The sequence below is a fragment of the Megascapheus bottae genome, chromosome 18 (genome assembly GCF_031878675.1).
Source record: "Megascapheus bottae isolate mThoBot1 chromosome 18, mThoBot2.hap1, whole genome shotgun sequence".
In the NCBI taxonomy this organism is placed as follows: domain Eukaryota; kingdom Metazoa; phylum Chordata; class Mammalia; order Rodentia; family Geomyidae; genus Megascapheus; species Megascapheus bottae.
In genome coordinates, this window is record NC_143526.1 from 32237915 (window position 1) to 32255731 (window position 17817).

The 17817-nt window shown below is 51.1% G+C and overlaps 1 protein-coding gene across 2 annotated transcripts; it reads right to left on the reverse strand.

The window, feature by feature from the left end:
- Positions 1-1023: 1023 nt before the first annotated feature.
- Positions 1024-15508, reverse strand: Sla2 (Src like adaptor 2). Of its 2 annotated transcripts, none has more exons than XM_090352299.1 (8): positions 15173-15508; positions 14521-14626; positions 10383-10482; positions 9510-9596; positions 7884-7987; positions 3404-3553; positions 1796-1878; positions 1024-1524 (listed from the first exon to the last, which is right to left on the reverse strand). In XM_090352299.1, exons 2-8 carry the CDS (start codon positions 14612-14614, stop codon positions 1411-1413), a joined length of 732 nt encoding a protein of 243 aa, XP_090208425.1. In that variant the 5' UTR covers positions 14615-14626; positions 15173-15508; the 3' UTR covers positions 1024-1410. The 2 variants fall into 2 exon arrangements, with proteins under 2 accessions (XP_090208425.1, XP_090208424.1); XM_090352298.1 differs by having other exon boundaries at positions 1796-1928.
- Between the last annotated feature and the right edge of the window lie 2309 nt (positions 15509-17817).

Here is a 17817-nt window from a genome sequence, read left to right on the forward strand (position 1 = left end):
CAGGCCTTTCTCTTGTGGGCTGTAGGGAAATTGGGCTGAACTTGGTGTAGGCTCTGACTTTGGTCTTGGTGTTGTATAAAAAGGGCTTATTACCTTCTGACATCCATGCCAAGCACCCAGAGAGGTAACTGCCTTATGGTATGTTACGTTCAAAAGTTGTCATTTTGTGTTTGGCCACAAGATGGCAAAACTAGTTGGGAGAGCTTGGCCAGGTCTGAGGGTAAGCCACAGTGAGACTTGATCTGAGAGCTGAGGCTGGCAGGAGAAAACTCCTGTGGGGAGCCATCAGCTGCTTGGTTGACCTCCTTTCTCTTCTGAGTCTTGGAGTTTCTGGAAATGATCTTTTTTTCCCCTGATGGGACTGGTGGGTTTTTTTTGTTTGTTTGTTTTTGTTGGTCATGGGGCTTGAACTCTGGGCCTGGGCACTGTCCCTGAGCTCTTCAGCCCAAGGCTACTGGCCTAACCCCTTGAGCCACAGCATTTTTCTAGAGATTAATTGGAGATAAGAGTCTCACGGTCTTGCAGTGTCTGTAATCTTAGCTATTCAGGAGGCTGTGATCTAAGGATCACAGGGCTGTTGAAAGCCCACCCAGGCACTAAAGGCCTGGAGATTCTTTTTTTTTTTTTTTTTTTGCCAGTCCTGGGCTTGAGCTCAGGGCCTGAGCACTATCCTTGGACTTTCTCAAGGCTAGCACTCTACCACTTGAGCCACAGCACCACTTCCAGCTTTTTTCTATGTATGTGGTGCCGAGGAATCGAACCCGGGTCTTCATGCATGCTAGGCAAGCACTTTAACCACTAGGCCAAACTCCCGGCCCAGGCCTGGAGATTCTTATCTCCAATTAACCTTTAGAAAATGGGAAGTGGGGCTGAGGCTCAAGGGTAAAGAGATAGCCTTAACCTGAAGAGCTCAGCAACAGCGCCCAGGCCAGTTCAAACCTCATGACCCACCAAAAAAAGAGTCTCACGTTCTGTAGTGCCTGGGCTGCCTTTGAACCTTAATCCTCAAATGTCAGCCTCCTGAGTAGCTAGGATTACAGGTGTGAGCCAACGTGTCAGGCCAAGGGACTGGTGGTTTCTACCATGTAGTATGGCAGTGGATGCAGGATGGGATCGGCAAGCAGGGACTGAGGTGATGTCCCTCACCTCAAATGGATTAGGTCAGACCCTTGACATTTATTCTCTGCAGCTGGCTTTGAAAACTAGAGTTTATAGGCAGGGTCAAGGCCCTGGAGAAGGTCAGTGATTTGCTAGAGCCAAGAGAGGAAATAGCAGACGTCCCAGGTGGAGAGCCCTCCCCTCACCCAGCACAGCTTTGCCTCTGCAGTGCTTAGTCAGGTTGAGCTAAGTTGGGGGTTCTAAGTGCTCCAGCCTTGCCCTCCTTTTCGGCCTCTGCTCTTGGCCTTGGCGTCATCCAAGGAAATGTCCTCCGACAGGCTGATGTAGGAGCTGAGGGATTCCCGGAGTCCCTCGCTTAGAAGAGCTGCCTCCCCTGAGGCAGGAGCTTCCAGGAACAGGGAGGAGCTGAGGACAGGGAAGAAGCCAGGTGAGGGCTGAGGGTGTCCCTTCCTGTGTGCCCCTGCGCAGTTCCCTCCTGCTGAGGCTTTCCTCCCAGTACTTAGCCCCATCCCCAGCTTCCTTCCCACCCAGGCTGCTGGGGGTCAGTGTCTGACCACACTGAATTCCCAGCTACAGGGCCTGCGCTGAGCTCAGCACTCCCAGGTGTCTTGAGCGCCACAAGCCCACTCACTTCTTCAGTACTGCTCTATCTTTGTGTCCCCAGGGCTTTGCTCACCTGTCCAGCTCTTTCCAGTTGAGCATTTTGCTCTGCACAGTCGTGGGTCTGGGCATGTCCTTGCCAGGGAGTAAGCCAGACTTCTGCAGGACACAGGGCTCCTTGAGGAGGCAGCAGATATCATCTGCCAGCTCTGGGGAAGAGACTCAGATTCTTGCCATGGCTGACACTAGTGTGTCTTGTTTGTTTTGCCAGGCCCGGGGCTTGAACTCAGGGCCTGGGCACTGTCTCTGTGCTGCTTTTTTTTTTTTTTTGGCCAGTCCTGGGCTTGAACTCAGCCTGAGCACTGTCCTTGGACTTTCTCAAGGCTAGCGCTCTACCACTTGAGCCTCAGCACCACTTCTGGGTTTTTCTACGTACGTGGGACCGAAGAATTGAACCCGGGTCTTCATGCATGCTAAGCAAGCACTCTACCCCTAGGCCAAACTCCTGGCCCATGTCCCTGTGCTTTTGTACAAGGCTAACACTCAACCATTTAAGCCACAGTGCCACTTCTGGCTTTTTCTGTTTATGTGATACTAAGGAATGGAACCCAGGGCTTTGCACCCACTAGTCAAGTGCTCTATCACTAAGCCACATTCTCAGCACTAACCCTCTGTCTTCCCAGGACCCCTGGTCCTAGCAGCTTTCCATAATTGGCAGCTGAAGCATAGTTACCAAAAAGTGAGAGTGTACCAAGTGGCTCTCATGGAGGCTGGGAGCTGTCAGGTTATTGGAGCTGGGTTTTTGTTTTTGTTTTTGTTTTTGTTTTTTTGCCAGTCCTGGCCTTGAGCTCAGGGCCTGAACACTGTTCTTGGACTTTCTCGAGGCTAGAGCTCTACCACTTGAGCCTCAGCACCACTTCCAGCTTTTTTTTTCCCCTATGTATGTGGTACTGAGGAATTGAACCCAGGTCTTTGTGCATGCTAGGCAAGCACTCTACCACTAGGCCAAACTCCCAACCTTTATGTTTTATTTTTGGCAGTACTGGGATTTGAACTCATAATCTTACACTTGCTATGCAGGCCCTTTATATCTGAATCATACTTCCATTTGAGGGGGGGGGGTGGTGCTGTTTGTTTTAGAGATTGAGTCTCACTTCCTGCCTGGGGATATACCTGGATTAGAATCTACCTATTTGGGACTTCCTGTCATAGCTGGGATGTAATGGGTGTACACAACTTTGCCTAGCTTGGTTGAAAAGTAGGAAGAATCCTCATGAACTTTCCTACCTGAGCTTCCCTCAAACCACAATCCATCAATCTTTGCCTTCCAAGTAGCTAATGTAGAGGTGCGAACCACATGTGCCCTCTCTGGCATGAACTTCCCAGAGGTTTTCCCCCTCCGATCTTGACCCTGTGCCTTGGTCACAGGACAGGCACCAGCCCAGCTGAGCTCCAGAGTGCAAAACTGCATGCTGCTGGGGCAGAACCACTGTGGTGAGGGTAGTAGTGGCTGCTCCCATGCCCAAGGCTTCTGACTGCATGGAATGGGCCCAGGGGTCTGCAACTGGGCTTTAGCACAGGGACAGCATGCGGATAACGAGACTCCCCTTCAGTCCGTCTCGATAGTGCGCCAGCAGGTGAAGACCCCCTTCCCATTGTCTATGGAGGCAAAAGAAAATCCAACCTGAATAGTGGTCCACCAGGGCCTGGAGTGAGGGGAAGGTGAGGCGCGGTGAGATATACAGCCAGCCATTGTCAAGATGCTGAATCCTATAGTGTCTGATCCGGTCCCACGAGGCAGGGCGGCTGAGTCTGACTGACAGGGAGTAACAGCCTAAAGAAGAAGAGGTCCAGGGGTGTTGGGAGGTCTGCTGGGACACCCCCACACAAAAAAAAGTTGGAGGCAAAAAGGATCAGGGGTATGGGGGGCAGGGCAAGACAGACTTGCACTTGTAGCCATAGGAGGCATGTTCCTGATTGGGTCCTGGAGGGAAACAAGTTGTCACACAGCCCTCGGCTCATCAGCACAGCCGAAGCATTAAACACTGGCTACTCTCACCTAATGCTTCGGTAACACAAGTGTTAGAATATGGAAATGTGCCAGCAGATTGGGGATAGGTGGGAGCTCTTGCCTGCTAGTGGAAGAAATAACTACCAGGCACTTTGTAAATTTAGTTTAGCATGAATGAATTGAGCATGCTACCTTAAAACCACAAGAACATTCACAGTGCCAGATGCTGGTGGCTCACGCCTAGCTACTCAGGAGCTGAATCTGAGGATTACACAGTTGGAAGCCAGCCCAGGCAGGAAAGTCTGAGAGACTCTTAATTCCAATAAACTACACAGAAAAAAGCAGGAAGTGGCACTGTGGCTCAAGTAGTAGAGCACTAGCCTTGAGCACAAAGAGGGTGAGGAACAGTGCCCAGGCCCTGACTTCAAGCCCCAGCATGAGAGAAAAATTCACAGCAACATTTTCAACAGCTCCTTTGTTGTTCAGCATGTGTGAAGCTCTGTGTTCCATCCCTAGTACCTCATACACCCAAAAAAGAAATAATGGCTTGTAGAATAGAATATAACATAATAGGCAGCAGAAAATTAATGACCACTACCCATATAAGCTTGTCTTTAAAATAATGAGCAGAAGTAGAACATACATTCATCATGATTTTATTTAAGAGTCAAAGACAGCCAAGACTACATATGTTGCATGTGGCTCGTTCTGGTGAGATTAGGAGTCAAGCATGTGGAGACTTAAAAAGGAGGGCTTGCTTGTTATGAGCGGCTGCTCAGGCTGGCCCAAGAGGGTGGGGATAGAAAAGTCTTTATTCTTCTTCAACCTAACCAGGTGCACTAAAAATAGAAGCATGTGAAAGAGCTTTTTCCATTTGGCTTTTTTAGCTTTCTACATGAACTTTATAATTTCTCCAAATTGAATGCAGGACTTTATGCAGGCTAGACATACGTTCTACTGTAAACTGCATGCTAGCCCCTGAGGTATAATTTCCATATGCACACGAAGTATATGGGTTTGATAACTCTCACCAAAGAACTAACTTCAGAAAATGAAAAAGAGCCAGCTAGGGGTGTGAACGTGGCTTAGTGATAGATGGCTTGCCTAGTATGCAGGAAGCCCTGGGTTTGAAACCCACCCAAAGCCCTCAAAAGACCTTGCATGACCACACCTTTCCTCAGATCTGCCCCAGCACACCGACTCTGGCTACAAAACTCCTGCCTCTAGTTTGTGCATGTGTGCTCACCCCATCCCCACCCTGTGTCCCCGTGACAGTACTGCGTGGTTTCTGCGTAGCAAACACCACTGTGGACACTATTTTGCTCATTTTCCACTGCCCACCTCTAGCTGTGGCCAGGAGCTTGTTTTTCATACTGTTTTTCTGTGAATGAATGAATAATTCTCTGAAAAGCTTTTAGAACTGGCACTGTAAGCAGGTGTGTGTGTGTGTGTGTGTGTGTGTGTGTGTGTGTGTGTGTATCTGTCTGTCTGTCTTTTTTTTTTTTTTTGACTCTGTCATGGGACTTGAACTCTGGGTCTGGAAGTTGTCTCTGAGCTCTCTAGTTCAAGGCTAGTGCTCCACCACTTGAGCCACAGCGCCACTTCTGGTTTTCTGGTATTTAATTGGAGATAAGTGTCTCACAGATTTTTGTGCCAGAGCTGGCTTTGAACCGTAATCCTCAGATCTCAGCCTCCTGAGTAGCTAGGATTACAGGTGTGAGCCACTGACACCCGGTGGTTTCTGTGTGTGTGTGTGTGTGTGTGTGTGTGTGTGTGTGTGTGTGTGTGTGTGTTGTGTGCTGGTAACTGGGGTTTGAACTCAGGATCTGGACGCTGTCCCTGAGCTTTTGTGCTCAAGGCTAAAGCTCTAGTACTTGAACCACAACTCTAATTTTGGCTTTTCTTTTTTTTTTTTTTTTGGTAGTTTATTGAAGATAAGAGTCTTATGGACTTTCCTGCCATGGATAGCTTTAAACCGCAGTTTTCAGATCTCAGCTTCCTGAATAGCTAGGAATACAGGTGTGAAACACTGGCGTCTGGCCCTATATGTACTCTTTAGGAGACCTTGTCACCATTACTTTTTTTTTGTCTCTCCCAGGGCTCAAGCTCAGGGCCTGAGCACTGTCCTTGGGCTTTCTCAAGACTAGCGCTGTACCACTTGAGCCACAGCACCACTTCCAGTTTTTTCTGTGTATGTACTGAGGAATAGAACCCAAGGCTTTACCAATGGTGTTGGGATTTCTTTGTGACAGGGTCTTAAGTCATAATTCCTAACATCCGCTGGAGCCAGAGGTCTGTGCCACCAGGTTCAGCAGAACAGATTCCTGAAGACATTGTCATTGCACTCGTTGGAGCAAACCCACATCCAGTACCTGCTCTCCCTGCCAACCATGCGACCAAGGCCCTTCTGAAACCAGACACCTGAAGAAAGCAGAGTGCTACACAGAGGCTCAGCTTCCTGGCTAGCATTAGGGAGCTAAGGAGCTGGGGATGGTGAAGAGGCAACTTAGGCTGTCCCTGACGGTCTGCACCTCCCATCTACCTTCTCTCTCTGACTCTCTCTGTCTCTGTCTCTGTCTCTGTCTCTCTCTCTCTCTCTCTCTCTCTCTCTCTCTCTCTCTCTCTCTCTCTCTCTCTCTCTCTCTCTCTCTGCCAGTCCTGGGACTTGAACTCAGAGCCTGAGCTCTGTCCTTGGGCTTTCTCAAGGCTAGATAGAACTCTACCACTTGAGCCACAGAATCACTTCCGGCCTTTTCTATGTATGTGGTACCAAGGAATTGAACCCCGGCCTTCACGCATGCCATGCTAGCACTCTACCACTAGGCCACACTCCCAGCCCCTGTTCATTCTCTCTTAACACAAGAATATCTACTCATGGAAGTCACTGAGAACCTGCTGAGGAGATAGACCGTGCCTTTCCTGGTGGTGGTGAACACTACCTTTTCACCTTCTGTAGGTGGTGGTTATGGGGATCTTAATCTCAGCAGCCATGTGGGTTCTTAGGGGGTCCTAAAGATCTTTCTCCACTCCACCAGTACCCCTTTGTGTATATACCTTCCTGTAAAGAAGCAGAGGGGCACCCACTGACTGGTCACTAGACTCTTAGACGTAAACCAGACCAGAGAATGGGTGGGGGGTAGGGCCGTTGAGCACCGAGCACTTCCGGTGGTTTCTGCAGGCCCTCGTTCCAGTGAGCACTACCACGGTGGTTTCCTGTTTGCAGCTGCTGCCCTGGGGCCTGCCTGGGAGTGGGGGTGAAGGTGGGGGTGTACTGTTGCCGGAGACTAGTATCAAGGCCTGGGATGTGGTCCACCCAGGGATCACAAGAGAGAAAAAGCTGTGCTGGATAAGGACATAGGAGGCTGAGGTAGAGAACTCAGCACGGTAACGGCCATCACAGTGAGATAACTCATTCCTGGTGCTCCCTCCTCTACTGCTGCTGCTTGCATTATTGGCCCTGAGGTCTTTGTTGGGTGCTTGCAGTGAGATGCACGTTTCACTGTACGTCAGGATCACGTGCATCTTTATCCTGCATCACGTGCAGGATAAATTCCCAGTCGACAAAGTGTTGTCTAATCCCACAACCTGCTACAGGCCAGTCCCTGGCTCTTTTAGGAGTACACTGATGTTCTACTGAGGGGCTATCACGGAAACCGCAGTAGGTGATGCCAAGACAAAATCCATGAAGCCTCCCATCCCTAGCCCAAGTTGTACCCTGTTTAGTATTTGGACAACAGGCCCTGTTATTAGTGCACATCTTGAGTAGAGCTGGTTCCCAAACTATGGCATGCACACCCTGAATCCAACCAGCTCTCTGCTGAGGGGTGGCTCCCTCTGCTACAGGGAGCAATCATAAGCACGAGTGTCTTGGCCAGTATCCCAGACCCTGGATTCTGGCTTCACTTGGCGTCTCATGAACTCCTGTCCCGTGGTGCAGTCCACCGGCCAGCCCCAGCACCAGTGCGCCTGGCAGCCTGGGCTGTCCTCCCTCCGCCACGCCTGCAGTCATGGTCAGATGGTGCCTCTCTGTCCCCCTAGCCTGACTCCAGGCTGCGTTGAACTTAGGAAACCTTGGCTAAAGGGGAGGGGGACAGTGTGTTCTCTGCGGGCGACTGTGTGACTTGCGCAGAGGATGAGGGCCAAGCGTACCCACCTTTCCTGGTCTGGCTCTCCCGGATGAGGAAGGCCCCTCCTGGGTTCCCAGGCAACAATAGCAGTTCCTCAGCTTTCTCCCGGCTCAGGCCCTCGTAGAGCCACCTAGGGGAATAGGAGAGTAGGGGAGAGGGAGGGACACAGGTGAGCCTAGGACCAGGCTGGGATCAGGTGAACTGAAATTTACTAGAACCCTTCTACCTCTGGGTGATCTTGAAAAGAGCCTCCCTTCCCTTCTCTCTTCCAGGCCTCACAATTGCTGTACCTATGTCCCTTTTGGCTTTGTCCTCCTGGTCAGAGCCTCAGGGGACAACCTCATAGGGTCAGTTCAGCGTTGTTTGTTTTGTTTTTCCTGGAGAACTCATTCCTCAGCATCTGGTATGCTGTCCCAGCCTCTCCACTCCTCTGCATCTGCTTGCCTTTGCAAGTTCTTCCTTCCTCCTCCCTGCCCTTCTCACATCCCCACCTCTAGATGTTTAGACAGACTTTATCCATCTCCTGTATACCCCTCAGCATCCCACCACTGCCTCCTGCCCTCCTGCTTCAAAGCCTAGGCCATACTTAATCTGTGGGGTCCAGCCCCTCTGGGGTCTCCAGCCCCTTCCTCTGGCTCTCATCTGTTCTTGTTTGCCTGTGTGTGTGTGTGTGTGTGTGTGTGTGTGTGTGTGTGTGTGTGTGTGTGTATGTATGTGTCCCAAGGCATAAACCTGGAGCCAAGGCACTGTCCTTGAGCTTTTGTGCTTAAGGCTAGTGTTCTTCTACTTGAGCCACTGCTCTCCTTACAGCTTTTTTGGTGATTAATTGGAGATAAGCGTCTCATAGCATTTCCTGCCTAGGCTGGCTTTGAACCACCATCCTCAGATCTTAGCCTCTTGAATAGCTAGGAATAGAGGCGTGAGATATCAGCACCCAGCTTGTCTGCTTTATATTCCCCACCTTTGCCCAGCACACTGGATTGGGCACAAAGGAAAATACTTGTGGAAAGAAAGAGCAGGAGGGCCCGGGAGTTTGGCCTAGCGGTTAAAGTGCTTGCCTAGCATGCACAAGGACCCGGGTTCGATTCCTCGGTATCCCACATGCACAACCAAGCCGGAAGTGGCAGAGACGAGACACAACCAAGCCGGAAGTGACAGAGACGAGACTGCAACAAGCGACAGAGAGCGGAGGCGAGCAAGCGGAGCCCAACCGAGTGGTGGCCGGAGCAAGCGGGGCCGGAGCGAGAAGGGGCCGGAGCGAGTGGGGCCGGAGCGAGAAGGGGCCGGAGCGAGCGGGGCCTGAGCTAGAAAGAGGGCCTAGCCGGGCCGGAGCGAGCAGGGCCGGAGCGAGCGGGGCCAGAAAAAGAGAGAGAGAAGGGGGCCAAAAAAAAAAAAAAAAAAGAAAGAGCAGGAAAGGGACTGGGAGTTTGGCCTAGTGGTAGAGTGCTTGCCTAGCATGCAGGAAGACCCAGGTTCAATTCCTCGGCACCACATACATAGAAAAAAGCCGGAACTGGTGCGGTGGCTCAAGTGGTAGAGCTCTAGCCTTGAGAAAGTCCAAGGATAGTGCTCAGGCCCCCCCAGGATTGGCAAAAAAAAGAAAAGAAAAATAGCGGGAAAGTCTGTGACTGTGACCTGAAATGCACACTCACCCTCGGGAGATTCTGGCCACCTGCACGCTGGGAACATTATACTCTCTGCCTGAGACTTGTGACAGCACTGTCCACCAGTCTCCATTCCTGGGGAGAGAACACAGAGGGTAACCTCCTTCACGAGTGCCAATGTTCTGGGCTCCATTGATTCACACATAATCCCAGCTACTCAGGAGGCCAAGATCTGAGAATTTGGTTCAAATCCAACTTTGGCAGACTAATCTGAGTGACTCCAGTTAACCAGGAAAAAGCTGGAACTGAAGGTGTGTTTTTAAGTGATAGAGCATCAGCTTTGTGCTGAGCAAGAGTGCAAAGCCCTGCTACCAGCATGTAAACACACAGAGAAAGAAGTACCAAGGCCCGGGGCTGGGAGTTTGGCCTAGTGGTAGAGTGCTTGCCTAGCATGCACGAAGACCCGGGTTCAATTCCTTGGTACCACATACATAGAAAAAAAAGCTGGAAGTGGTGGTGAGGCTCAAGTGGTAGAGCTCTAGCCTTGAGAAAGTCCAAGGACAGTGCTCAGGCCCTGAGCTCAAGCCCAGGACTGGCAAAAAAAAAAAAAAAAAAAAGAAGTACCAAGGCCCTCCTGTACCAACTTATACTAAATAAAAAGTCGAAGAGAAAAAGTTCCAAGACCTTGGGCACCTGGTGATCCTGTAACTTCCTGCCCTACGATTTCAAGGCTTCCTTGCATTAGCTAGTCCAGCACCACCCCACACCCCAACCAGCACCAGGCAGGGACAGATGGCATGACCCCAAGGCTCTTTGTTAAGAGGCCTTGACCCTTCTCCTTCCCAGTCATGATAGGGTCACAATCACACGTGAGTCGTTTCCCACTGGTGCCTCTCTGGGTACCCAAGCCCATGGACTTACTCAGAGATGACAGTCAGGGGCTCCCCTAGTCTCAGAGACAGCTCAGCCTGCCCACCTGCGGGGAAACTGCCCAGGGCCACCGCTGTGACCTTGCTCCTCTCTGGATGGAGAGACAGAGACAATCACCCTTTTGGTCAGCCTTCCCTGGAGATGTGAGGGCCTGAGGAGTCCAGCTCCCTTTCCCTCCCATGGTGCCATGCGGGTAAGCAGTGTCCCAGCATGCTCTGCAGGGTTTAGGATGACAGTAAGCTCTTACGATCCCTGGGGAGGCCTCAAGCTCATGTGACAGGAAGAGTGGGGCTCCTGACCGTGATTGTTCACGCAGCGTTTTTCACAGGGAATCTGATGAAAAGATGTTGCTGCTTAGAAACAAAACCTGCAGTCTGGGGTGGGTATGGCTCAGGGCACCCCATTGCTTGGTATGCAAGTCCTGGGTTCAAACCCTAACATTGCAAAAGAAAGAGAAACCTATGTCTCTATGCTGATGTCAAGCGTGGGCTTGAGCTCAGCATCTGGGAGGTGTGGATAGATGAACACTGTGTGGTGGCTCTGGAGGCTGGAAGGACCTCAGGGAAGGCCTGCCCTGGCCTTGAGTTCCCCAGTCAGTGGGGTCCTGGTATGGATGGGGAGTAGCGCTAACCCACGCATGTGCTGCCAAGAGACAGGATAGCAGGACCCTGGAGGCTGAGAATGGCTTTCCCTTGCCATCATGTCTTTCACCTCTGGCCCTGGCCCCAGGAACCTGGACGAACTGAGTACAGACGGCAACAGTGTTGTAACTCTAGTCTACTTTGTGTGGCTGTAGAGTGGTTTTCCCAGGGCCCCTCTCCAAAGCAGGTAAAGGCCTGTGCTTCCCCTAAAAGGTAACACGCTAGGCCCTTGTAACAGGCCTGGTCCAAAGGACGTGCCCCCTGGTGTGCGTGACAGTCACAGTCCAGGCCTCCACCCCCTATCACACCTGTGTGCCCATCCTAGCTGGGGTTACCATGTAGCCTGTTACTCAGCCCTCACTACTGCACCAGGCGGTCATCTCCAGGAATCGCCACTGTGCAGTGAAGTCCCTGGCAGTGCCATGCCCCGCCACTCCATCCCACAGGGGCAGCTGGAGGCACAGGCTGAGCAGCTGCGGCATCTCCCAGGAGACGGCTGCCTCCGGGGAGGATCTGGGGCCCAGAGCCAGAGGGAACACCAGGAACAGTCCTGAGGAGAGGGTGGCTATGACATCAGCTTCCAGGCTGGGCCTCAGGTGACAACTCACTCAGCCCAAGCTTCATCACTTCCCCTTGTCTCCCCCTGTATCTTTCCATCCATTCTCATACGTTCTCCTTTCTGCTTGCAGAGCCTTCTGAGCCTCAGCATTCTGCCTGTGATGGATGCTGAAAGCTACTGCAATTGTCTCCGGCTTCTTCATTCCTCCTCAGCCTTTCTAAGTCAGAATTCCTGAAAGAGACCCTAGGAATATGGGTGCAGGAAGATACCTGGAGCAGGCAATGCCAACACAAGACTCACGTGTCTCCTGGGAGCTCCTGAAGGAGCCAGGAGGATTCTGGGAACCCTCTAGGTGGAGCTGGCCCCACAGGAGCGGGGTAAGAGAAGATAGAAGAGAACCCAGAGCTGCGGGGGTAATACAGACTGAGGTCTCTGCTGTGGAAAGTGAGGCTGATTCTGAAAGGGGCCGTTCCTGTGCACCTCTGGGCATACAGGGAGGCCTCAGAGAGCACTCAAGGCTGGCTAGCCAGGTGTAGAGAAATGCCGATGCCCCTGAGACCTAGGCAAGACTTGTGGAGGTTGCTCTTCAGTGAAGGTGGAATAAAGTGGTCTAGAAGAATTCCATCTCCTTCTAGAAGCTGTGACCTTGCACCCCTACAGAGGGCATCTCCTTCCCTAGTCCTCACCCAGTCTCGGCTGAGGCTACTTCCCTTTACTTCTTTAGGAGGTGACCCCAGCTCATCACCTATATATCGTCAGAGTCCTTACACTTGGTCACCAAATCTAACACAGTGGTCAGTGGTCATTTCTTTAGCTCCTGTCTTTGGGGTTCAACTGTCCCCAAAGGTCAGGATTGACCTCATCTGGTCCACCATTGTGTCCTCAGGTCTGGTCACATGGCCCTGTACATGGCAGAGCATTCACAGGCTTCAGGAGGGAATGTGCCTTGCAGCTAGAACAGGGCAGAATCGCCGAGACACACAAAGGAAGAGACACAGGGCTTTCCTTGAACTTCTAGTGTGCCTCTGGTCACTACCCATAGTAGCCCAGGACATGAGTCACAGCAGCCTGGGGCACAGCCGATAGCTAGGTCCAGAGGAAGCCAGGTAGATGCTGCGTGGTTTCCACACGACGAACTGTCTAGATTGTGCTGTGAAGATGTCTTTACATGATAATAACCATAAGTTTCTTTTTCAGAAATTTCAAACCTCATTAAAATATAAAGATGCCTTTAAAAATGGTCTGGAGGCAGGTGCCAGGACTCATGCCTGTAGTCCTAGAGACTCAGTCGGCTGAAATTTGAGGATTATGGTTCAAAACTAGCCTAGGCAGGAAAGTGCGTGAGACTTAATTCCAATAAACTGTTCAGAAAAAGCCAGAAGTGGATCTGTGGATTATGTGGTAGAGTGCTAGCACTGAACAAAAGAAGCTCAGGGACAGGGCTGGGAATGTGGCTTAGTAGTAGAATGCTTGCCTCGCATGCCTGAAGCTCTGGGTTTGATTCTTTTTTTTTTTTTTTTGCTCAGGGCCTGAGCACTGTCCTCAGACTTTTTTCTCAAGGCTAGAGCTCTACCACTTGAGCCTCAGCACCACTTCCGGCTTTTTTTCTATGTATGTGGTACCGAGGAATCAAACCTAGGACTTCATGCATGCTAGGCAAGCACTCTACCACTAGGCCAAACTCTCAGCCCCTGGGATTGATTCTTAAGTACCATATTAAAAAAAAAAGCCAGAAGTGGCGCCCTGGATCAAGTGGTAGAGTGCTGGCCTTGAGTGAAAAGAAGCTCAGGGACAGAGACCAGACCCTGAATTCAAACCCCAGGACAGGCGAGAAAAAAAGAAGCTCAAGGACAGTATCTAGACCCTGAGTTCAATCCCCAGAACTGGCAAAAAAAAAAAAAAAAGTAAACAAACCAAAACCAAAAACAAATGGTTTGGTTAAGAACCAACAATTTGAAGGAGGAAAAGAATGTCAGGCTAGGTGAGACTCAACATGAAACCCCATGTACAACCAATTGATGCTAAAATAATAATAATAATATTCCAAGAATGCATTTCTCTTCCTGTAAGAGAAGTTTACTCTGGGAAAGCACAGAGCACAGGCCTTTTTTGTTTATGTTAACAACACACACACACACACACACACACACACACACACACACACACACACACACACACAATTCATCCCATCTAATCTACTCAACTTCCAGAACGTTGGGCTTGTAGGTGTGTGAAGCATCCTTGGCACTCATTCATTTGTTCTTTTATTTTCCCCCACTCCTGAGGCTAAAACTCAGGACTTGGGCGCTGTCCTTGAGCTTTCTTAAGCCTAATATTCTATCACTTGAGCCACAGCACCAATTCCAGCTTAAGAATTGAACCCAGGGATTTCTGCATGCTAGGCAATCACTCTACCACGAGGACACACTCCCAGCCCTCATTTGTTCATTTTTTTTTTTTTTGCCAGTCCTGGGCTTGAGCTCAGGGCCTGAGCACTGTCCTTGGGCTTTCTCAAGGCTAGAGCTCTACCACTTGAGCCTCAGCACCACTTCCAGCTTTTTTCTATGTATGTGGTACCGAGGAATTGAACCCGGGTCTTCGTGCATGCAAGGCAAGCACTCTACCACTAGGCCAAACTCTCAGCCCCGTTCATTTCTTTATTGGTGCTGAGGATCAAACCAGAGCCTGGTATATGTAAGGCTAGAGTCTACCACTGAGTCACATACTTGGTCCCCCTATTTTCCCTTTTGTTTGCTTGTTAAATGTTTTCACTGCTAATGCATGGGCACATGGACCTCCCCTTGTCTGGCTCACTGGGAGAGGCTTGGTATTTAGTAGGCGCTTATTGGTGCCTGTTGCTGTGATGGGGATGCTGGTTTGGAAGCACAGAGGCAAGGAAGAGCCTGCCTGCCTGGGGCCCGGGGCTTACCTGCTTTCAAGGGTACAGGTTGCTGGCCTTGCACAGAAGGATGCATGCTTGGATTTGGCCGGTGTTTTCCTTTGCTGGGCAGACTTCCCATCATTCTCAGCAGACTCTAAAAGCACAGCAGAGAGACATCTGATCGAGAAACTGCCATGGAGTCAGAGTGACAGGGGTTGACCCCCTCCTGTCAGGACCAAACCCCAGGCCTCCTTCCAACTCTAAGACTGTCTTCCGTATGCTGCAGCCTTGCTCCAGCCATCTCTGAGCTTTTGTCCTTTCCCATGGCCGGCTTGCTTTTCCTCCCCTTTGGGTCCTACTGAATGCTACCCTGAGCTTTCTTACTCAAGGTTAGCCCTCTATCTTTCGAGCAGCTCCTCTTCCAGAACCTGGTGCCTAATTGGACTGGACTTTCCTGTCCAGACTGGCTTTGAACCTTGATTCTCAGGTCTCGGTCTCCTGAGTGGCTAGGATTACAGTTGTAAGCCGCCAGTGTCCAGCTTGTGGTTGTTTTAAACATGCCAGGCATCATGGCTGAGGCAGAGAATGGCAAAAGGAAGCTGAGGTTTGGGCCCAGGGTCACAATGAGCAGAGGTGACATTCATACCCTATTGCTGGTGTCCCAGAGAAGATGAAATTGTATGACGTCATGGTGACTTACAAGGCTCTGGGGACAGGATGTGGGCCAGTTCCTTCTCAGTGCCTCTGTCCCTCACCTGAAATAGAGACAACAACTCCAACATCAGCTCTGAAAAGCCTGTCCTAAGCCACATTTCATCCTCTCATAGTCACTGCTTTTCAGGCTTTCCCTTCTCATTTGCTCTGTTTGCTTTCTTGTACTCACTACTTCAGACTCTTTGTGTTGTCTTGAGATGAAGTCTTGCCACCAACTCCAGGCTCGAATGATTCTCCCTCCCCAGCCTCCCTGTGGACGATGTGTGGCCTTGCAGTCATGCTGCTGTCCGTGTTTACGTGTGGTCGCTCTGTAGATCCTCGTCTCTTCCTCAGCACTGAGTGGAGACCCCACAGAAGGGCGTCCACCTGGTGAAGCTGCATAGGAAAGCTCTTGGTACCTCAGAACAATTCAGTCCCCAGGTTTACCGTATGGAAGTGTTGGAGCTGAGGCTGAGTTCTCTATCTCTCTTCAGATGGCTTCATTTTTTTCCTCAGTAAAAACATGGCTGTTGTTTCATTTGGCGGCTGCTTTGGCTCAGGATTGGGGTGCAGCAGCTCTGGGAATGGCGTGAGGACATAGTGGCTCCTTGCCAGAGCTGCACACAGCATGGACGTGGCTGGTGTCCATCAATACCACGGGGTGTCCAAGGCCTCCTGGCCTAGGCCCCGAGGAGTGGCATTCTCCTCGCCCCCCACTGCCTTCCCGTGACAGAGGATGCCCCTGCGTGGATATCAGTGCTCACAGCACAGAGCTCTTCCACACAGGGCCTAATGGGCCCATCAAGGAAAATGCCTCTGCTGTGCACACTCTGGGACCGTGCAGTATCGGGGTGGGAGGTGATGCTGCCGCCTCCGGAACGCTCAGGGTCCTTACAGGCCCCGTCAGGTGAGGTGGGGCCTTGCCCTGCTGTCCGGCCTAGCCTTGCCTCTTGGTCACGAGGCCCATCCACCTGCCTTGGGTGACATGGGTGTCAGGCCAGTGTGAGCCAAGCAGCAGCTTCCTAACCCTCCCTCTTCCTTCAGCAAGGCCCCAGCCATCAACCACAACGAACAAGCTTCTGCCCTGCAGGCGAGCTGAGAGGTGGGCACCCATACCTTAGGCCTTATGGGAGTTGTCCTGTACTGTGTGCCTTGGGTCTGGTTAGGGACAAAGAAGTCCCTATGCAAAATGAGGACCAGCCAGTGGCAGGAAAACTTAAGATGTTGGCCTCAACATTACAGGAGTGCACTGAACCATTAAACACACCTAGCTGAGCAATTACATATGAGAGGTTGTTGTAGGACTTCGGGCCTGTGTGTGGCGGGAGAGCTGGCTTTCATGCTTCCATTGGCTGCATAGACGGAGGCTGTTCTGTGATAGGAGGCCTGGAGCTCAGGCAGCTGGTGAGGTAGCAAAGCAGCTGAACTATCATCTCTTCTGAGCTTCTGTGCTGCTGAAGGTGCTTTTCTGGAGCAAGTGAAAAACCTCTTCCCCGCCCCCCATACTTTTATTTTGAGCTAGGAACTTATGACAGGGTTCCACTTAGCTACTGCCCCAGCCTCCTCTGCTTCTCAGCTGAAAACCTCACCCTTGTGGGAGGAATGGCAGATCCTACAGCTGACAGTGTCTGAGGGGAGCCTAGGATTACAACGAGACAGAGTTGCCAATAGCCACGGCAGTGTAGAGTTAAGGAACGAGGACAGATGTGGAGACACACTGGAGGGACGGGTTACAGATCTTCAGGAGGCAAAGTGTGAGAGAGAAGTGCTTCCTTTGGGATTCCAGAAGCTTCCCCCCCGCCCCCCCCCCAGACATAGGGCTTGAACTCAGGGCCTGGACACTGACTGTCCCTAAGCTTTTCACTCAGGATAGTGCTCTATCACTTGAGCCACAGTGCTACTTCCCATTTTGTGGTGGTTAAGATAAGAGTCTCATGGACTTTTCTCTCCAGGCTGGCTTCTAACCACGATCCTCCAATCTCAGTCTCCCGAGTAGCTAGGATTGCAGATGTGAGCCACTGGCGCCTGATTCAGAAGCTACCTCTCTTACAGCTTATATAACCACTACATCCTGGAACCTGGAACTGTAAATAGACCACCCCAATATCAGAGGGAACTGCCCTCCCTTCTCCTTACAAAGTTCAACCGAAAATAAGCATGAGTACTCACTGGTTTATTACCACCAAAGGCTTGCAGATGTCCTGGCAGCTCAAATGCTTCGGCCCCAAAGGTTCTGAATGCCATTCAACCACCTTGGGTCTCAGGACACCCACAGCTCTCTCTCTAGAGGTTCTTCTAGACTTGGCTTGGGGAGCTCAGCTCCTTTAGCGGTTAGCTGTCCGAACACCGCGCTGGGCTATTGTCTCTGTTCCTCAGGGACTCTGGATCAGGCAGCCTTCCCCAGAACATCCAGGCCAGAGAAGGAGACAGAGCTTAGCTCTGTGCAGACTCAGGTGCAGGTTGTCTTAGCTCCAGCTCTTGTCTGCAGACTGTGGTTCTTACAACCACGTTTCCGCTGACAGCATCAGACACCCTGGAGGAACCACTTGCCTGAGTTCCTGGTTCTGGGGGGAATAGCTATTGTCTCATGCTCTTTTTGTCTACTATGCTGCTGGGGACTCAACCCAGGGCTTTATGCATGCTAAGTCTCCT

Coding starts and splice junctions, on each gene's coding strand:
- Sla2 (XM_090352298.1), bottom strand. CDS start 14,614: ATGATGGGAAGTCTGCCCAGCAAAGGAAAACACCGGCCAAATCCAAGC. Junction 9,597..10,382: donor CCCCTGACTGTCATCTCTGA/GTAAGTCCATGG, acceptor TTCTCTCCCCAG/GAATGGAGACTGGTGGACAG. Junction 1,929..3,403: donor CCTGGTGGACCACTATTCAG/GTTGGATTTTCT, acceptor TCTCTTCCCCAG/AGCTGGCAGATGATATCTGC.